The sequence below is a fragment of the Mixophyes fleayi genome, chromosome 1 (assembly GCF_038048845.1).
Source record: "Mixophyes fleayi isolate aMixFle1 chromosome 1, aMixFle1.hap1, whole genome shotgun sequence".
Classification (NCBI taxonomy): Eukaryota; Metazoa; Chordata; class Amphibia; order Anura; family Limnodynastidae; genus Mixophyes; species Mixophyes fleayi.
Genome location: NC_134402.1, coordinates 57,338,671 through 57,360,947, shown reverse-complemented (window position 1 = coordinate 57,360,947; position 22,277 = coordinate 57,338,671). Strand labels below are relative to the sequence as shown.

General features: G+C 41.1%; 1 protein-coding gene across 1 annotated transcript in view; it reads right to left on the bottom strand.

Annotated features, from left to right (window-relative positions):
* WDR19 (WD repeat domain 19) overlaps positions 1-22,277 on the bottom strand; it is a 53,547-nt gene that overhangs the window by 28,067 nt on the left and 3,203 nt on the right. The window contains exons 3-17 of the mRNA XM_075194794.1: positions 21,367-21,432; positions 21,107-21,232; positions 17,312-17,427; positions 16,562-16,677; positions 12,531-12,611; positions 12,059-12,171; positions 10,637-10,810; positions 10,331-10,401; positions 9,776-9,948; positions 9,480-9,594; positions 7,555-7,661; positions 5,573-5,695; positions 2,948-3,097; positions 1,808-1,955; positions 1,233-1,437 (exon numbers count right to left, since the gene is read on the bottom strand). Coding sequence (XP_075050895.1) covers positions 1,233-1,437; positions 1,808-1,955; positions 2,948-3,097; positions 5,573-5,695; positions 7,555-7,661; positions 9,480-9,594; positions 9,776-9,948; positions 10,331-10,401; positions 10,637-10,810; positions 12,059-12,171; positions 12,531-12,611; positions 16,562-16,677; positions 17,312-17,427; positions 21,107-21,232; positions 21,367-21,432 — 1,884 coding nt within the window. The remainder of the gene's footprint in view (positions 1-1,232; positions 1,438-1,807; positions 1,956-2,947; positions 3,098-5,572; positions 5,696-7,554; positions 7,662-9,479; positions 9,595-9,775; positions 9,949-10,330; positions 10,402-10,636; positions 10,811-12,058; positions 12,172-12,530; positions 12,612-16,561; positions 16,678-17,311; positions 17,428-21,106; positions 21,233-21,366; positions 21,433-22,277) is intronic.

The window sequence follows — 22,277 nt, the reverse complement described above, 5'->3', positions numbered from 1 at the left end:
TGTTGATTTAATTATGTTTACTGTATGCTTGAGCCAGCATTTATTTTTGTAATTATGACCAACAACAATAGCATATTTGTCTTCTCCGACAGTAACATTACTAATGGTTTTTAATCGTGTGTGTGCATTTCTTCACTGTCAAATAAACACTTAGGGCCCGATTCATTAAGGAATTCAGGCAAGAAATTTAGTAAGTTTTCTTACTTACATTTTCTGCACAAAACCATGTTACAATGCCAGGGGTGCAAATTAGTTTATTGTTTTGCACATAAGTTAAATACTGACTGTTTTTTCATGTAGCACACAAATACTTGATAGCTTATTTGTACACTGAAATTTAAAGTTGATATTTGTGTGCTACATGAAAAAACAGTCAGTATTTAACATATGTGCAAAACAGAAAAAAAAATTTCACCCCTTGCATTGTAACATGGTTTCGTGCAGAAAACTTAAGAAAGCTAGACTAAAAGTAAGGGATAACAAATGGCCCAACAAATGGGTCATTTGTTGGACTCAATTGGGCTTGGATTTTCTATATCAGTATATATGCAGAATTGATATATTACTATCCTATTACAATTATTTATTAGTATTATTATTACTTTTCCCATTCTGCTCCTGTATTCATTCACCAACCAGAGTTTTTTGTCACTCCATACTGGAAACCCAAAGCTAGGAGATTGAAAGCTAAGTTCAGCCCGAGCTCCAGAGAACAAACAGATAAGAGTGACCTAATAATCCGCGGCCCGTGGCTTCTCAATCACAGAGTCTAAAGGTAGCCACACGCAGGCTGATCGTGGGACTTGACTAAAACGTCAAGCAACAGGATCGTCATTCAACTTGATCACACAAATGAGTGGTCAAATCGGGTTATATCCGGCCATTCATTATTTGGGATAAGTGGCCATATGACTTCTGGATTTAGAGTGGTCTGCTGGTAGTGACCACACACGTCCATAGTGTTCATCTTCCTACTCCATGTGCAAACAGTCCAACAATGATCCTATGGATTTTATAAGGGTCGTTATCTGGCATTGTGCATTCTGGTGCCAAACATACCGCGGTTTGGGGCCAATTGCCTGATAACAACTGCAATATCATTACATGTGTAAACAGCTTCTAATGGACCTTCATCAAGAACCAAACAAATAGGGCTTCTTACAACAATGAACACTCCAGTCATTATTATATGTGAGAACTGTTAAACCAATACACACAGACCTCACACCCACCTTCGCAGCATCAGAGTCTGTGTTAACATTTTTGTCAGCTCTTTGGGTTCTGCCTCTTTCGTATTGCCAAGGAAATTATGAGTGTTTAAATAGATACTATTTAACATTCCACTTGGAGTCTGGCAGGTCAGCTCCCCATTGTGTAAGAGAATTGGTTTATGACCATAAGGCAGCTTGGTACCACCTGCTAAAATAACTTTGGAGCCTGCAAAAAACACAACAAAGGAGGTTAGGTTAGCAACTAGAGGCCGCCATGGCCAGCTCTGCCCCAGTTATATTGACAGGCACAAACTTTAGGCAGAGATACTACATTCTCCTTCTCTAAATGACAGAAACAGAGATGGATATGTTTTTAAATCCCCAGCCTGTACCATGATCGCTCAATTTATGGCAAAGTTAAATGGAAGTCTTTAGTTTTCAAGACATTTAGCTGTCTTGATTTTGGTCTTAAATGTTTCTGAAAATAGTTTAAGTCAGAAACAGAGAAATGAGAACTTCTCCTGTAGTCAGGGGGCACTATATTTACCATGCACATATATGTGAGCTGTACAGGAGTTTACACTTATGGGGCGTACCTTGTATGGTATCCTTATGAAAGACATATGTAAACACTTTATCATCGTCAAATGCACAAAAGACCCCTTTATCCAGTGCCCAGTTTTCCCATAAGATGCCTTTAATTGTTGGAGAGAAGTTTGGAATCTCGTACAAATTGTCATTTTGCTGAAAAAAATAAAACACAAATTATTGCACACAAATAAATGGATGAATGAATAAATATTATAATTTGTACAAGAGCAATACATGTCTGTTTTCCTTTGAAGTGGCTAATCACCTTCAGAAACCCCTCATAATTACTACTCCCTGCCTTATAGTAGCCAGGGTGTCCACTCCACTGGGGTATACTTTAAAAGAGTTGTAGAACATTTAAGGACATTTGTAGTATGTTTAGCCCTGAATTATTTTTATTCAACAAATGCATTACACAAATATGACATAATTTGAAAAGGGAAAAAAGACGATAAGTAGGGTTTATTTTCAAGTTATTATTTATTTACTATTATGTTTTTTTCGGCAGAACATATGGGCATAAGATATAATGCACTAAAGATCCAAGCAGTCGGCATACTTGCATTTACTCCCAAAATTCAGAGCTGCCATCTATCCAAGTCATAACTTTCCTACCAAGCATACAACTGTTTTATTCAGCAATAATGAGGTTATAATAATGCGAAGTAATCAGGAAAAGCCATAACCTGGCTCATCACATTCAAAGTTGCTCCTACCATGTAAATACATAAAGTAAATTGACACTAATAACAATACTAAATTATCGTTTATTACTGTTATACTAAAATCAGTGTAGGATTTCAAGACCAGTATATCAAAATGTCATGTACATAACAAGTTGTTTTAAAATAATGCAAAACAATTATTGACAAAATATTAAAATTCACCCAGGTCACTATGCTTGAACGTTGGTGCCCGGTGGCATGGTCTAGCAATACCACTGGTAAGACCAGCACAATACAGTATAAATAATGTCTTAGAATAGGCAGTGTTTAAGTGTTTTATGTAATAGGAATTGTGTGTTAAAAAAAAACATAATTTGCAGAACATTTATTTTCCATGTTCTGACCATGTGACTAACAATGTGGTATTATAATCAAACACAGACAACTTAACAGGAGCTTTAAGAAACCTTTTCTACTTACTGGGCAATAGACAAAGCCTTCAGTCTTCTCGTCAATTAAAACCAATCTAGTGCCAGATACATCAGGAAAGATCTTCCTTACACTCACTGGGTGCCGATACTCATTGACATACTGCCAGTCTTCAAGGTAAAAGTACTTAATAAGTCCAGTCTAGGCACAAAGAAATTGCATTTGTTTTTATTAACATATACAGTATTTTTTTTACTTTGTACTTATTTTAGAACGAACACTGTATAAATCTTCTCCTAAGAGCACAGGTGAATTATTTACTATCTTATGAGGAAAACTGAACTTGGTTGGACCAATGGTTTATTCACTTGGGCTCCTATGAGATGATCCTCAGAACATGCACATTTGGGGAGGTCTGAGTGTGAGAACCAGCAACTTGTGAGAGAAGAAACGGTGTAGACAAGATTAATCTCAGAAAACAGGAAAGTGGTAAAGAAAATAAATGACTCGCCACATTGAAGTCAAACAGGTCCCATTACCCCGTTGTGGTGCTAGAATTCATTTAAATATGTGGATGTACAAATAATCTTATTCTATTAAGTAACAGATCTCAATTTACTATAGTAAGATAATTTTTAACATTTCTATTTCTCTCTCCTGCTTCTCTCTTCGCTCCTCCCTCTTCCCGCTTCCCACCCTGGTGCTCATTCCGCCCCACTACGGGCGATAAAGTCAACTCCCTCAATCTTTCCTCTCCCCCATCCACCTGCCGCCTGGATCCCATCCCCTCTCACCTTCTTCGCTCCCTCTCCCTCTCCCCCACTGTCTGTGCTTATTTAGCTCACCTCTTCTACCTGTCTCTCTCCTCTGCCACTGTCCCCTCCTCCTTCAAATATGCCCTTATCACTCCTATTATTAAAAAAAACAATCTTGATCCCACCTCACTCGCCAACTACTGCCCCATTTCACTTCTCACCTATGCCTCTAACCTTCTCGAGCGAATTGTCTGCAACCGCCTCATCTGTCACCTCTCAGACAATTCCCACCTTGACCCTCTCCAATCTGGCTTCCGCCCCCTCCACTCTACTGAAACTGCCCTCATCAATGTAACTAATGATCTCATCTCTGCTAAATCCAGGGGTCACTTCTCCCTCCTCATCCTCCTGGACCTATCCACAGCCTTTGACACCGTAGACCACCCCCTCCTCTTGCAGACTCTTCAGTCTCTCTGGCTCTGTCCTCACTTGGTTCACCTCTTACCTCGCCAACCGCTCTTTCTCTGTGTCCATGTCCGGATCATCCTCCCCCCCTCCGCCCTCCCTGTAGGAGTCCCTCAGGGCTCTGTTCTTGGCCCTCTACTCAGATCTCACTCTATACTATCTCCCTAGGTGCTCTCATCACTTAATTCAGTCTTCAGTATCACCTATACACCGATGATATTCAACTTCACATCTCTTCTCCTGATCTCCAACCCCCCACCCACCCTCCCTCCTCTCTCATGTATCTGACTGCCTCTCTGCCATTTCCTGTTGGATGTCCTCATGCTTTCTCAAAATTAACACCGCTAAAACCCAACTCATTGTTTTCCCTCTGTCTAAGTCCCCATCCCATCTGGATCTCTCCATCACTGTCAACAACTCCACTATCTCTTCTGTCCCCCAACTCCGCTGCCTGGGAGTCACCCTCGACTCCTCTCTCTCTTTTGCCCCCCACATTCAATCCCTTGCCCAATCCTGTCGCTTCCAACTTCGCAACATCGCCCGCATCCGGCCCTTCCTATCTCATGAAGCTACCAAAACTATTATCCACGCGCTTATCATTTCCCGGCTGGACTACTGTAACCTTCTCCTCAATGGCCTCCCCCACTCTCGCCTTGCCCCCCTTCATTCTATACTCAATGTGGCTGCGAGGCTTATCTTCCCTTCTCGCCTCTACTCTTCTGCCTCCCCTCTCTGCCTTGCCCTACACTGGCTCCCCTTCCCTTACAGAATACTTTTTAAACTTCTTACCCTCACCTACAAGGCTCTTTCCCACTCTACTGCCCTTTATATCTCCAATCTCCTCTCCATCCACACTCCCATCCGGTCCCTGATATTGGCCAATGACCATCGCCTCTCCTCCACTCTGATCACCTCATCCCATTCCAGAATTCAAGACTTCTCCCGAGCTGCCCCCCTGCACTGGAATGACCTCCCACGCTCGATCCATTTGTCCCCTAACCTGTGCTTCTTCAAACGGGCACTCAAAACTCATCTCTTCCGCAAAGCCTACCAGCCTTCCACCTAACCCTCTCTCCATGCTCACTCTCCTCACTTCGCTCCTCCTCAGAAGAGGGGAACGCTTGCTCCCCTCCTCCGACACCCTCTGTGTCTGACGTCTGTTTCCCCTCCCTTTAGGATGTAAGCTCGTATGAGCAGGGCCCTCCTCCCTCCTGTCTCTCTACCTTCTCTTCTGCTCCAACTTCAATATATTTGACTTGCCTGGAGCCTCTGAAGTCTTGGTACTACTCGTTTATTGTTTTGTACTGTTATTCCCTGTACTGTCCATTGTTTGTACTGTGTACGGCGCTGCGGAAACCTTGTGGCGCCTTATAAATAAACGATCATAATAATAATAATAATAATAATATGAAGTGTTTACATGTAACACCTGTACTGTATAGAGGAAATCACTTACATTGGTCCCGTAAACAAGAAAGTCTCCAGTCAGCGCATGGCACAATATCCGATACTTCTCATCTGTTGATGGGAAGAGACGAGTCTCCCTCTCCTCTTGAGCCTCTAGAGGTTCACTTTCAATCTGGGGAGGAGAATGTAGCAAAATCTCAGTTAGTGAAGAACATTTGTCTCTTACATTGTAAGATAAGGTACATTGGGGCAGCACGGTGGCTTAGTGGTTAGCACTTCTACCCTACAGCACTGGGGTCATGAGTTCAATTCCCGACTGTGGCCTTATCTGTGTGGAGTTTGTATGTTCACCCTGTGTGTTTCCTCTGGGTGCCTTGCGTATGTTTCCTCCGGGTGCTCCGCTTTCCTCCCACACTCCAAAAACATACTAGTAGGTTAATTGGCTGCTATCAAATCGACCCTAGTCTGTCTCTGTGTGTGTGTTAGGGAATTTAGACTGTAAGCTCCAATGAGGCAGGGACTGATGTGAGTGAGTTCTCTGTACTGCGCTGCGGAATTAGTGGCGCTATATAAATAGCTGATGATGATGATGAAGGTTAGTTAAACTGAAAGAGTGCACACAAATGACTCGATGAAAGAATGTGAGCGAGATAATGGACACATGAAGATGCTAAAAAATGGGTCTTAGGTCAGCACTTGTAGACTGTAATGGGCTACAAGCGGCTCTAGGGCCATATGTGGCCTTCCGAGCTTTCTCCTGCAGCCTCCAGCTCCTTCCTACTTTATTGTGAATTTGTTTGTTATAGCTGGTAACACTTGTTTAACATGCCTGCTGATATGTTATTACAGATAGTTATCTCTTTCTGTGATTAACTGTCATGATTTAAATTATTACTGAGATTAAGCGTAGTGTGAAGATTAGCTGGCAGTGGCCCCCTGAATCAGGCTGCCTATAGCTTCTCTACAGCCCTGAAGAAAGGGTTAAGTATCAAAATTCTTTTCTTAGGTCAACATCAAATACAAATGACCAAATTTACTGTGTGCTTATAGTTCCAATGGAGTAGGATAGTATATTGCATGTCCCAAGGAAATGGACACAGGAAACTACTCTGAAACCTTGGAAGAACCCCACATTGACCAGGCACACAGTGGGGAATTAATCAATCAGGACCCTTTCTTTTTAATCACCCAAAGCATAAATGTCATTCTAATATGTTCCAAACTGCGGAGATCCAGTAGGTCCTCCAAATAAGGTAATACAGTGCTTCAATCCCCTCAACTGGAAAAGACAATGGCTCATTGCAAATCTTAAACAATATTGATTGGAAGTTGCAATAAGAATATTAAGGCATGTGTTATTCTATGGAGTAAAGATATTTCCGTACTCCCATAGAGGAAATCGTGGATTTGTGAAGTCACCATCTGGAATTTTACCTCTTAGAATCATACTTTTTGGGAATGATAAACACATTTTAATAATCTCCCTGGAACTGCTTCAATGTCAGGGCTATTGGTGATGAGCAGTTGAGAGATCTCTGTCACCGCCAGGGTGCACTTTAACATAATATAGCAGAGACGCTAACCAGCTGGAGGGATCAATATGAGGGGTCAACATCAACCCTTCCCTTGGTAGGGTCATGAAGAAAACAAATTTACACAGGCTCCAAATATCCAACTGCCAGACACACTGAACTAAAGCAGAGAAAACAGCAGAGTGTGTGGGGTAGTAAAGCTGGATTGAAAGATCCTACTATACCTCCATGGTCCCTGTGTAACCCACTGCTATGCGACATGTCTTGTAAGAAACTAAACCTATAGAGAAGCTTGCTGGGAATTATAAGCTGTCCCCATATGAAAGAATAGTACCAGCTTGTAAAGGTAATCCGCAGTCCATAACCCCAGCACTCCTCCAAGAAACAAGTCTGCCCACAAAGCAGCATCTGCCAACAGTTTGTGTTTTATATTATCTACAAAATGTTAGTTACAAAATAGGCATTTCAGACAGATACAGAAATGAATTTGGATCCTTACCATATGGAGCTGCACTTTGCCCTCAAACAGAGCAGTAGCATAATCAGAATTTAAGCACATGCTGGCGACTGTGCCCAGGTATTCCATATCCTTCAGTCTCTGCACACCTGCACATCACACACAATGCAGACCCGTTAGTAACACTTCTATGTAAAAGTCATTGTGCAAAACATTCCATCAAATTGCACCAGATAGCCACAGTGACATGCTTGTGTATACATACATTTATAAAGCTATGTAGTGAGGGACATTAAACTAACACTAGACAAAATAAACACAAAGATGTTTATTAAGTCTTCAGGTTGGTACTCTATAGATCAAGGCTGTTCAGGAACAGGTGATTTTTAAATCACAGAGTCTTTGGCGTTCTCAGAGAGATTGAGAATGATGAAGGGGTTGTGATAACTAAGGGAAACAGCCTCAGAGCAAAGTCTGGAGTCACAAATATGCTAGATTAGGGGTGTCTTTTCCACCTGTGCACCAGGTCAGAGGAATACAAAATTCCTCCAATATACACCTGGACAGGTTCACGAGGAACCTATAACGTATGGAGAGAGCATACTCGCTATATGGGAAGCAGGATTTCTATCTATTGCAAGATGCATAATATGTAAAGTACCATATAATATATAAATAAATAAAACACATTACCACCACCCTTGGCTGACAAGTACAACTTAATTATATTAAGTGTACAAAATAAATACAAATTACATATTTCTGTACAATTATAACAGATTTGATGAATTTAAAAAATTAAAAAAATGAAGTGGCAAATGCAGAAGTTTGGGCACTTTTCCTGTCAGTCATACTTTTTAAGGCCTCAAAACTTAGTTGACTTGTTAGATGTTGCTCCTACTTTCAACGCCAATGGGATCCTCTAAGCATCCGACTGAGGACTAGAAAATGAAGACGGGGGAAGCTATAATAAGATATGTTACGGGGGAACTGTTGAAGTAAAGACAAGATCTAAAAGCCCCCCAAAAAAACTCTGATTGAACTGGCAGTGGTCAGATACACATAGCAGAACCCCCATGTCACTACAAAGGACCTGCAGATTGGACCTGTGGAGCACTCTGGTGTCATCAAATCCTAAGTACAGAGCTGGTTTACACAAAAATGAACAACATGGAAGAGTTGTAAGAAGGAAACCTGTCCTAGGACTTCATCATACAAGTCATTGTGTAAAGCTTGCACTTAGACAAGCCAGAAACCTTTTGCAACTAACAACTGTGGACTGGTGAAAGAAAAAAATAATGGACATTTTGGCTACAACCACAATGGATACATTTGGAGAAAAACGTGAAATAATTAAAGACAGGAACACCTTGCCAACTATTAAGTATGAGGTGGTTCTATTACGCTTTGGGGTTTTGTGGCAGGTAGGGGAACAGAAATAATTGAAGATGAAGATTAAAATAGTCAAAACATACTTCAAAATCAACCATGAAGTACTTATAGGAATAAAAGATTAAGGATTTTGGAGTAACCGTCACATTCTACAGAATTAAATAGTATTGGAAATCTGTAAAGAGAGGTTTAATATATGCTGCAAGCAAGAATAGAAACACTGTTACCTGGCCACATTAGGAAGATTTGATTTGTACCAAAGAAGGTTTCACTAAATGCTGACTGACAGGGTAACCAAACTTTTGCACATGTCAAATGCCCTGATTTATTTTTTTAAATCTGTTAAATTCAGTAAAGTAAAGTAGTAACTACTGAAATATGTCATGTTTAAGTTTGTGTCTGCACAGTGATTTTACCAGAGGTACACACAAATGTTTATCCTGCAATTACATTAATGGAGATTTTCTGTATAGAACAAACATTAGCAGCTTATGTAGAGAGTGCATTGTTACAGACCCACTAAAGTGACAGTCTTATGCTATAAACCAGTCAAACACCATCAGACTCGCTCGTACCATTCTCTGTCAGGGAATAAAACCAGGCCCGGTTGTTCATTCCCACAGCCACATGATAAGGCCCAACAGCCACAAAACTGGGCTCTACTTCAACAGAAACGGTGATTGGCAGCTCCTAAGAGACAAACAGAGGACATGTACTTTACACTACAACCTCTGCAATGCGAAACAAAAAATGTTACAATTAACAAAACAGTCTGTAAAGCATTCTGATATCCCATAAACAAAATAACTTGCAGAAAAAAAAAATAGAACAATATATGTTGGAAAGCAAATGAAAATATTATAATATATACCCCTTCCACAGGATTGCACACTGTGACCTCCAGCAGGGACGCCAGATAGGCAATCTTTGTACCACTCCTATCTCCCAGGATGGGGAGCTTGGTTAAGAAGACGTTGAGTGAGCCTCGCTGGCTGGATACAGCCAACAACTGACCATCATCTGTCCAAGAAAGTTTATCTAAACCTAGAAAGAAACACAGTTGTTTATATAAGGAGCTCCTAATACTGTGTCTGCAGACAGCAGGGTACATATAGATCAAGCAAGTGCAGTAGTCATTATTACCTACCATCTACTAACGCATTATGCGGCTAATACCACAAATGTTTATTGTAGGTGGACAATCATTAAGATCAATAATAATACCACACTGAACTTCAATCATCATCATCAACAGGCTTCCTCATAGGCCCTCAGTTATGCTAAATACACAATACCTCCGGTTGTACATCATAACTGATGTAAAATTGTGCCACCTTTTAAATCTCATGCCTTGATGGGTCTACAGTCATTTAATCGTCATTCTCAAACAATTTAGTACATATCCTTTAATTAAAAGCTTGGTTACCTTTCGTTTCGTCGTCCACGGTAATGATGGCGTACATTTCTTTCAGCTCGGTTAAGTCAAGGATTTTTATGCTAAAACATAATATGAATATTAACATGAAGTACATATGTAGAAGCCACATAAGTCATGTATGTCAGTACTATAAAACGTCAGAGGGAAGGTATGACACATGTCATCAACTCTATTAAGCAATACACCGGGGTAATCAAGCTCAAAAGAAACACTGCTACTCATATGGGTGGAGGGAAAACTGTACAGACTGACCCATCTATGGTAGACAAAAGATGTTTGAAATAAGTTGCTCACCAGTTGTCACCACAGGAAGCAGCTTTGTTCAGCGACTGTGAAATAGCGATACTGGTTAGGTTGTCCTTGTGGTTGCCTGAATGGAACAGCTCCTGACCAATCTCACTCATATGTGTAGAAATCACCACAAAGAACCCCAAAGAGAAGCCAATCATGATGTATCCATCACCGTACCTGTGCGAGGAGGAGAGATGATCACAGCTATCTGTAACAGAACTTACTCTCATCACTATTTGCAACCTCCCCCACAATGGTCTGATCTGTCACTGAGAAAAATAAGCAGATAAAACACATATAGATAAGATAAGTGAGGTAGACAAGAACCAGTTCATGATATAGGAGGAATACAAGGAGTATTCAAGGTGGCCAAACATGTCACAATCAAACCACTCAATCAGTTCGGATTTTATGAACACAGTAAAGCAAAAATCCAGACGTGTAAGTGACAAATGATCCAAATGGATGAAATGTAAATGGTTATGTAATCTGATGATATCGCGGTGGTGTTAGCTGGAAAATGTTCATTGTAAAGTGATCAGATCGAAAAGGATTCAAGAAGTTGTATTGTAATGTTACAATCCTACAACTGTCCTACACTACAAATGTGCTGTCAATATCTGTCAATTGTATATTGGTGCGACAGTACAGAAATGCAACCATTCACTCTGAAACAAAAGCACATAACTAGTGAAGCATGTGTCGCTAGCTTTAGGCATCAATAACCAAAGTCGGGTAGATCAAAGGAAAGTGAGTGGACCTCTAAGAAATGGGAGTATGGATCCCATAAGAAGAGTAAGCGGTGACATGAAGTAAGGACTCTCTCGTAACCAGCAAGAATACCATTCTGGGATTATTCATGTACTGCAGACTGATATAACATCCCATCTACTATAAATGCCTTATATCTGGTAGTATTGTGAGTGTACACAATCTTATCGTCTTATAGAATTTATGTTGGTTTTACACTATATGAAGATTCTTTAGTAAAAGTAACAAACTTTTCAAACACAGGAGATTGTTGAGGATTTCACTATATTTTCTTGAAAGCAAAATACTGCACTATATATTGCTTTCTGGGACTATGACTCCAAAGCTGGGAAAATAAATTCCTTAAGGTTTTATGTGAGATCAGACACAAGACAGTCCAGATAATCCTTAGCCGCAGTCCATCACTCACTGCAATTAGCTGTATCCCATCTGTAAGCAGTAGAGCAGCTTCACAACATTAATGGGAGAAAATATATAGGGAAATGTGGAGCATAATGATCTTAGCCAATATGTTTTACTGAACACCTACATACATATAAAATAAACACTACTTAAAAAAGCATCCCCCTAGTCCCAGGACTGCACTATAACTGCTTCCAAGGGTTGCACCACACAGCCAATTAGACAAACTAATTATAATAACAGAACTCTTACCATCTATGGGACACAATGGAGCCATAGTGCTGCTGAAAGGCCAGTTCTATGGGGTTGTCTGGATCATTCATATTGAACAGGAACAAGGTTTTCTTCCCCACAACAACGCTCACCTGCAACATGCGCAATAAAGATCGTGAATGATTAATATTGATGGGACCATCTGCTAATGGGGTTCTAAGCTCTCTCCTTGCTTTTGGCAGACATTGGCGGCAAAGCTTTGAAAAGAGAAGATGTCATTCAGCATCATAGAGGGCAGCACTGGACTGGCTGTGAGCTGCTCACAGCCTATAATATTGTGTATTCTATGGCACTGGAGGCCGCCAGACATAGCCTTTAGTTTAATGAAATGTATGCATAACTTTTCTTGTAACCCTTGCAGTACTGTATACTGTTTAATTAAAATGTAAAAGACAATAGAGAGAGTAAATCTATAGCAAAATAGGAGTCAATGAGGGCAGTTAAATCTTACTGTGCTTTCTCCTGGGGATGACCGTTCATCTGTCTTCATCACTGAGAATTGTATATCGCTCGGGTCCATCCTCACTGAGGTCTGCGCAGCAAGAAGGCAATTATTCACTGTATATTGTGTATCACAGCATCTAAAGACTTGTCCTTAATGGTTCATAAATCAGAATACACATCAAAAGTATTACATACTACAGTAAAGGATAAAAAAATGAGGATTTTTACTCACAGTAAAATCCATTTCTCTGACTCCACTGGGGGGCACTGTGAGTCATTGGTTATAGTAGGCAGACCAGGGGGTAAATGTATCAAACTGAGAGTTTTCCGGCGGGTTTGAAAAGTGGAGATGTTGCCTATAGCAACCAATCAGATTCTAGCTTTCATTTTGTAGAATGTACTAAATAAATGATAGCTAGAATCTGATTGGTTTTTCAAACCCGCCGAAAAACTCTCAGCTTGATACATTTAACCCCTGGTGTATGGCACTTTATAAGGAACCTCTTTGAACACTCCTCCCCTAATATGCCCTCCCATCTGGGATTGAACTCAGTTTTTCCACAACCAAGCTCAGAACAGAGGGTCCTCCAGGTGTAACAAGAAACTATGTAACTTCGAACCTCAACATCAACAATCAGAGCAAGGGCAGGGTGTGCAGCCAGAGAAATGGATTTTACGGTGAGTAAAGAATCCTCTTTTCTCTTTCCTGACATTGGGGGACATTGTGAAACATAAGGGAGGGACTCCTCTGGAACAGCTATGTACAACACCTTGCCCCCAAAGCTAGCATCCCGAGATGCAAGACCTTACATATTGTAGAACTGTGAGAAAGTGTGGACAGACGACGATGTCGCAGCCCGGCACAACTGCTCAGCAGAAGCAACATGATGTGCCGCCCACTAGGCACCAAGAGCCCTGGTGGAATGACCTCTTAGACCAATCAGCACAGTCCTAGCCGCCTGAACATAGGCCAAGCGAATAGTCGACGTAAGCCAGCGGAGTAATTGATTGATAAGCGGCAGGCCAATCTTCTGGTTTAGATGATACCGGGAGACTACCTCCAGCACAAAGGACAGTTTGGTGCGTAGCACAGCCCTATTAGGATGAAAGACCAGAAAAGGGGGAGAACAGCACAGCGTTCCCAACTCAGAAACTCGACGAGCAGAAATACTGTCTTCTAATTCACTTATCGGAGATCAGCCTGGTCCAAAGGCTCAAAGGGAGCCATAGTGAGAACTAGGAGCACCAGATTAAGATCCCACGGTTCAAGCGGATGTACAAAGGCTGGCTGGACCTACAGAACACCCTGCAGAAAAGTTTGAACATTCCTCATAATTGGAGACCCACCATGACAGCCATTATTTTGGTGAACACCCTTGAAACAGAAGTTAGTCGATAGGGTAAAGTCCTGAATTGATAGGGTTTACTGCGGATGCCAAAACAAAGGAGACATTGACACCCCTCCCATATCGGAAAATGTAGGTAAGCATCTTTTATGTCGAACAATGCCAGGAATTCCCCCTGTTCCATGACTGCAATCACAGAATGTAACAAGTCCATCCTGAATCCTCTCACCCAAACCCTCTTGTTGAGAGTTTTGAGGTTCAAGATCAGCGGAATGAACCATCCAGTTTTGGAACTAGGAAGAGGTTGGCGTAAAACCCTGAATCTTGGTCTGGAAGTGGGACCAGAACAATCAGGTCAGAAACCAACAGACACCTGGAGCGCCTGTCTCTTGAGAATGCTGGGATATGGACCTGTGGCGAAGAACCTGCATGGAGGCAATTTGACCAAATCAATAGCATAGCTACGAGTCACAATCCCCTGCACCCAGATGAGGCCCGCCACTGATCCTGAAAAAGCAGAAGACTGGCCCTCACCAAATGCTCGTGGCTGAGAATCCCATCATGCCGTAGCCTTGCCCCCGGCCTTGGAAGCACCAGGCCTATCGGATCCCCAACCTCTTTGGGAACTCCCCATTGAGGAAAAAGACTGCCCTCTGGAGGGAGTACTTCTCGACCTGCTAAAGGTATTAAAGGACTGAAACCTGGGCTACATCAGTTTAGCAGCACTGACAGGCAGAAAAGCTCTTTGTCCACCAATAGTCACCTGTATGATCTACTCCAGTTCGGAAACAAACAGACTAATCCCATCAAAAGTAAAAGATTATAAGGTACGCTTTGAGTCCGCATTAGCTGACCAAGTGCAATCAGAACGAACGGCAGGCAGGCAGCAAATAGTAAGAGCCGAAAGCCTGTAGGTCAGGTCTAAGGAAACCTGACCTACAAAGTCAGAGGCATCCTGAATATGCTCCGTCCAAACCAATAAATCAGCTCTAAGCATGCTGTCTTGAAGGCCAATTGTTCCGCCCAGGTCTGAATGGCCCTGAAGCCATCCTTGTCAATAGAAAGGTCTGTGATAGTGATAGAGTCAGGGATAGGAACATGAATAGAGTCAGGAACCTGATGTTTTCCAGATGACCTATGGAGAGGTGGGGGGGCACACGCTTAGCAAGTGTTCCAGAGAGGAGGACGCTCATGCTAGACCATGGGCAGACTCAGGAACAATACCATCACATCTGTTTCAGCCCGGTCAGCCCCACTAACGGGTGGTACATGGAGTGAAGGTGGAATGTGTGGTGCATTTAAAGAAGTAGAATAGTCACCTAACTCTTTTGATTGAGACATTACCTGAGCTAGTGCTACTATGAAAGTCACCGGTGATCTAGCTCAAGTCGGTTGTTCTGGTACCGCTGATGAACGCTGCTCACGGCACTCCTCCTCACATGCTGCACACAAGGTTTCGGGTCAGACTGTCCACAAGATAATTTGACATTATATTTTGCACAAGTATATTGTTGCACAGACTTTCCAGCGGACCCCTTGGTCTTGGAAGTCCCTTTCTCAGATATATTGATGCTGTATAACAAAGTGTCTAATAAATCCCACCTTAATAAATGCTCTTTTTTTAATGTCCAGGGGAGCAGGATATAAACAGAAAAAAGTGTATATACTTGTATGTCTCACTCTGAGACCCACTATACTGAGATTTAGTAATAAGTCAGTAAGTCAGTCAGAGTATTCTTGCACTGCTACTGGGAAAAATGGCTGCTTCCATGACAGAGAGCCCGCCAAAACATACTGTGGAGGAGTAATTCCCTTCCCCCTCCGCTATGTCCACTCAGTAATGGCTGCCACTGTAAGGGAGCTGATCTCCTTTTTATATATTGGTGGTCCAGGCACTTGCCGCATAGATATAACAGGCTACTTACAGTTGTAGCCGGCAGTGCTCACCTCCAGTGACTCTCTTGTGCTCCCTTGACCGCTGGCGACATTTACTCCATAGAGGAGTCATGTCGTGCAATCTTCCCCTGCACAGAGATCCCCTGCTGTGAAGGAACTGCTTGTTCCTAGGGGGATGTTGGCAACCCATGAGGCTGAGAGAAGCGTCTGACAGCTTCACCGTCACAGAGCTGCAGCGTGTATGAAACACACAGCTATTACCCAACGGCTGCCTAAGCATCAGGGATGAGGGAAGCACATAGGCTGCATACCCCCCTGCAGGGACCCAGAGTGAAGGCAGCCCCTAGGCTATTCACTCCTCACGTAAAAACAAGGGTCCCTGCGGTGCATGAAAATTAATAAAAATGTACAAAAATTAATAAAAAATAAAAAGGTTAAATAAAGGAAACTGGGCAGGAGCCTAAAATAAAATGGCCTACTTCCAGAGCACATTAAGTATAACTGAGTTCGATCCCAGATGAGAGGGGCATAGTAGAGGACAAAAGTATGTTCAGAGAGGTTAATTTTAAAGTGCCACACTCCTGGTCCTCCTACTATAACCAATGCCTCACAGTGTCCCCCAATGGCTTTAAAGAAAAAAAAAATTTAATTCAGAGAAGTAATATAGTATATTTAGAGAAGTAATTTTATATATATATATATATATATATATATATATATATATATATATTTATTTACAAACACACACACATATATATATATATAACTGTTCTGAGTCAAAGTATGCATGACATACTTGTCTGATTGTGTCCCCTTCCTGATTGCTGATAGTAATCATTTTATCTTCACCCCCTAGGGCCAGCAAATTTTGAGAGCTCCAGCAGCCACAAGTGATGCGTCTGGTGTGTTTACCTGCAAAGAAACAAGCCAAAAATTGGAAGTAACTATGTGAGGACCTGTTATCTCTTTAAATGTAACAAGCATATGGCCTGACACTTGACCTTAGCACCGAGAGACAGAATATAATTTTCCAATTAGTGCCTACATTAGACAAATCCAGCAAAGTCAAATGTGGGCCTGTTAGTGTGGCCCACACTTCACACAAACCAGCAAACTGCGATCATCTGTTGACTGGATTCTCAGTAAGGATATCAAGAACATTTAAGATAGTGTGTGGTAAACACAAGCAAGTTAGTTCAGGGAAAGCACAACCAATTATAAGTGGCATTTCAGCACTGTGCTAGTCATCATACTTATTCATCACACAGTAAAATTCCAATATCAAACAGAATTGCTATGTTTATTATGGCACTTGGAAGTTAAGAAGCATTCTAAATCACCAGCAATGCAGTATTTTCTTATAAACCAGCAATGTTCATACATCATTGTAAACTTTATGGATTAATATAGAAACGATTTAGTGCATTTTGAAATCTTGAATGTCTTAAATCTTAAATTATTTATTGAATGTAATTAGAGTGTACACGACACGCACATCATTGTGGTAACCAGAAGGCTTTGCAGAAAGACATGTACAGCAGCTTACCAAGAACAGGCACCTTCCGCGAAGTCTGCAGATTATATATAAGTAAGTTTCCCTTGGATGTCCCCACAGCTAGTAATGAACCAGCCTTGGACCACAGCAGGAAAGACATCTGATCCCTAGTATAGAAAAAGTCTCATTATTAATGGAACTTTACTGAAAGCTCAAAATACACTTTCTTTAAAATATAATGTAGAATGTTTGTGCCAATTCAATTGACAATATATGCTTCATTCAAACTTAATTTTAAACTTTCTTCTCTAATGAGAAAAAGGAAAGTTTTTCATGGTTCTATACTTGTACTGTCCACAGAAAAATTCTTCCCAGAGAAATCCTTTGAACTGACCTAAGACCTGATTTACATTAGACTGTCCTGAACCCTGAACCAATGGAAACATGTTCTATACTGAAACCGGATACTATCAGGCTTTTTTATCAGCCAAAGGTCTCTCTTTCTCTGAACGTGGCTACATGTGAGAATGGCTGTGTTCCATGGACCTAGGTGAAGCTCTATAAGGAAAATGTAATGTATTCGGTGTTTTCATACTTTCCTGCTTTAATGTAACATCTTTAATAGGTATCATGTATCGGCTATGTTGTACTGTATTGTACTTAATTATTGAACTGCTAAACAAATTACTTTTTCTAAATAAATTGCTTGTGCTTCGGAAACAGAATACAATCGCTTGGGCAATACACTATCAGAATGGTCAGGATAACGCATTGCACTCGTGGATGGACTCTCCTCAGGGATTTGTGTCATTTCTGAATCTGAACATACATTTTTCTCTAATGCCTTACTGTTTTCTTCCAGCTCGGCTTTTACACGTAAAAGTATTTGGACTTGCTTGGTCACTACTGACCTTACAAGAAGATTCCTCAGTGACAGTTGCAGAACTCGCACTTATAGAGAAAGGCGAAGGCCTCATTCTTTCCTTGCCACTGCGTGTGTAGAATGGCATATTGGCAATTTTATATTTTTCTGCAGATAACTTTGCCTGGTCTTTTTTTCTTGACCAAGGTAAAAGGTGATTTTTTACATTTTTGTTTCCCTGACTTAAAAACACTATACTTTTATATAGGCTTTACCAGATGACGTAGAGGGATTACTATCATAATGACTGGTAGCAGCAGCTGCTTGGTGCTCCTGCTCTCCTTTGTAATGCTATGAATCCATTTTGATAACACCATACACTTTGACTGCAATTTCAAAAGAAAAGCCTGCCAGCCCTAAGCCCTAGTATTTGTATTTCAGCAATGACAATTAGCAATGGAGCAATGGAGCTCTTCTCTTTGTATGTAACCTATATAACACCGTACAATCAAGCTGCATTTCTACGCTAGTGATAGGCGTAAGTATAAACTCTTTTTTTTGCTTCATGTACGCCTGCAAATACCTGCAGCAAATCGATATACGCCTTACTACCGTTTTTTTAATTGGACGCTTGAGATACATCTAATTAACCAAATACATCCAAGTACACTTTTTAGTCTGCGTCTGCTCCTATGTACTTTTGGTTCGTACATGGGTCCAACGCTAAATGAGGCCTCTGGGTCTACTTTACAAGATTGTGGATCTGGCTGGAAATGTGAGTATGAGGGGACATGATGTGAGGGTTAAATTAATTCAATCCTTAAACATATCAAGAGGTTCCTTTCCACAACATTAAGAGCTATCTTTTCACTACTGTACATTTCCTGATGGTTTTTTTTTTCGTTTTTTGTAGCAGCAGCTGAAATGCACCTATAAATGTGTTTTCCAGTACAAAGTGCACCTTCAAGGGCAAAAATCATCCTGATCTCACAAAAAGTCTATATGTTATTATGTTTACTGTATTCACGTCTGTTATATCTGTATGGCGATTGTCTGGTGCTACAGAATCTGTGTCGTCCTATAAATAGACATTGATGATGATGAAATCCTTCAGCGAGGAGAAGGAGGCCACCTGCTAACCAGGGAGCAGAGCTGTAAATGCTCCCTCTCCAAACAGTGAATCTTATTTAAATATTTTGTCATGCAAATCAAAACATCCCTTTTGCATGTGGGTGCTAGCCCACCTTTAGCTTCACCCCCAAGCCTCCCTCACACCAACATTGATGTGCAGATCTATGTGCTTAACATAAAAATGATCATATCATCTGGGAGACCTGCCGGCCCACCTCAACATCCCAGTGTCCTCTCCTCCTGTTCTACCTCTTTGGGGTAACCCTGCCTTTCCTCCTGGGCTCTCCTCTGACTTCTATAGTTCCTGGGTCTCTGCGGATGTCCGATTTGCCGGAGATCTAATATATCAATGTGCCTTTATCTCCTGGGATGATCTGCGCTCTAAGTATCCAAGTCTCCATCCTAAATTCTACGAGTATTTCCAGTTACGACACTTTGTGGGCTCTCTGCTCGGGGGTGTTCCTTCCCCCTCTCTTGTTTCCCCCTTATGTCTCTCCTCTCCTTTGGGTAGGGCACGATTTCCTTTATCTACAGCTTAATTCTCGATGTTCTTTTACCTCCTGGCGGTAGGCATGAGAGGGAGTGGGAGAGGGATCTGCCCCCCCCCCCCCACAGAAGAAGATTATTGGGAGATCATAAGGGAACAAGTCGCCACCAGCTCTATTTCCACTTTGGTTTAGGAGAACGCATATAAAATATACTTTAGATGGTACTACACCCCTGACAAACTTACTAAAATGTTCCCCTCTAGTTCTCCATTATGTTGGCGGGGTTGTGGCCGGATGAGATCCTTCTTACATATCTGGTGGACCTGCCCTAAAATATCTTCCTTTTGATCGAGTTAGGGCCCTCCTCTCCTCCCTCCTTCCGTGCCCCGTTCGAAAAAACCCATGGTCTTTTCTTCTCTGTTATCCTCTGATTGATAATGATAGACAGTCTGCGAAATTGGATTCCCATATCCTTGCAGCTGCGCGATGCCTAGTGGCTAAGTCATGGAAACAAGTTCAGCCCCCCACTATGGCGGCCTTACGATCCTATATTTGGTCTATTGCCCAGATGGAACAGATTACATGCCATCTACACGATAAGGATGATAAATTCCACCAGATTTGGGCTCCTTGGCTTTACTTATAACCCCTTAGCTCCTGCACCAACTCCTCCCTGTTAAGCGAACTACCTATGTTCCTTATTAGTGAACAGCTCATAGGTGGTCTGGCTCTTAAAGCTGTTCCCCTTCCCCGAGTGTCTGGCTAGTATTCTCTTGTGCACTTTTTTAAGAAAAAAAAAAGGAAAAAAAAGAAAATGTTCTCTTTTTTCGGTGACGACCAGTGCCAACTCCCCCCCCCTCCCTTCTCCCCCCACACTATATTATTATAAAATGTTATAGAATCTTGAGTAATCTGTGCAACAATTGTTTACTTACTTGTTTGTTCAATGACAATCTGTTGTTGTCTTTGATATTTGCTTTTAAAATATTTTCTGTTACATTGTCATCTATTTATGTTCTGTTTTTTTTTATTTTTTCTACTCCTGCAATGTACTAATTGCTGATTCTTGTCTGTATATCAATGCTACTTTTCAAAAGAAATAGTTAAAAAAAATAAAATAAAAAAAAGTCATATCAATGCAACAATGGGTGCCATGCTGCAAATGTGCTGCAGAGGGCGTATGTTTACACCTACGTAAATAACCATTACTACTGCTTTGAGAGGTTTGTATGAGTCTCTATATTTCACTATGACTGTGTATCTTATATGTTTCGTAAGAAGAGGTTTATTGGAAAAAAAAAAAGTACCATCAATAAATAATATGAAAACTACAACAACATATTTCGGTAAGGAGAGGGGTCTTACCTCATGCCACTGTCTAACTGGCTGGTCTTACGTGTATTAGGATCCCACATGTAGATGGAACTTGATTTTTCGGCAACGATAGCCAGAGCATTCCCATCCTTGTCCCAATCCATAGAGAAACATGCGCTAGGAGAGAGAATAGGACGGGTGAATACAATATTACAACCCATAACAAAATAACATCATTCAAATAACAATTCTACATGCACACTCCACACAAGGAGCATAGAAGAGGTATGTTAGCGTAAAGTTGCACTCACCCTGGTAAATTAATTTCATCTTTCTTCTGGCCGTGACGATCATAGATTTTCACTGTGTGATCCGCTCTGGAGAAACAGGAAGGTGAAGAATGAAGAAGACAACGATAAGATTGATTCTTATTATTGATGACCTTTACCATATAAATGTGTTGTACCAATACTGGTAAAAATTGGTATGGACTTAAAGAGAATTTATTTGAAGTTGAAATGAGAAATAAAACTGCACATGAGAAAAAATAATGACATTTTAGGCTGGTGTTCTGTGGGTGCTTTAAACATGAACACTTTATTTCAGGAAGAAAGTTTCTCTAATGGTAACAGGTCAAAGTGAATGAGGAACTCAATTTTTGCTGCAATTTTCTAATTGAAATAAGTGCGAATGTCTAAAGCTCCTGTGCCTGATTCATTAAGGAACATAAAAGCAAGTGTTTGCAATTCACCTTCGAGCGCAAAGAACAATTACGACAGACTACGATTTCATTGGCGGAACGGGGAGGGAACGGAGTATGTGCGTAGTCACTGTACAGTAAGGGCGTTCCAAACTCGAACGCACGCAACAGCTTCCGATTCAAGCTTTGGGCAACTCTAAGGTACGTGTTCTTTAGTCGTATCACTTGCACCAGCTACAGGGCAGGCGTAAGTGCAGAGTGACAGTGATGACGGTCGCGTTTGCATGCTAGAACATGTGTTTGCAATCAAGAGCAACTGTAAAAAATTATTTTATGCACAGTAGATATTGATAAATTCCTGATTAAAGTATTCATGGTGGGGTTGGGAATAAAAAAAAATGTTTTAAATATTTGCCATTAATGACTATATTATCAACAGTTTACAATAATTGAATATCTTTTTTTTTCTGTGCATTCTCCTGTGACTTTATATTCCACATATGTACTGGACGTATCCTGCAG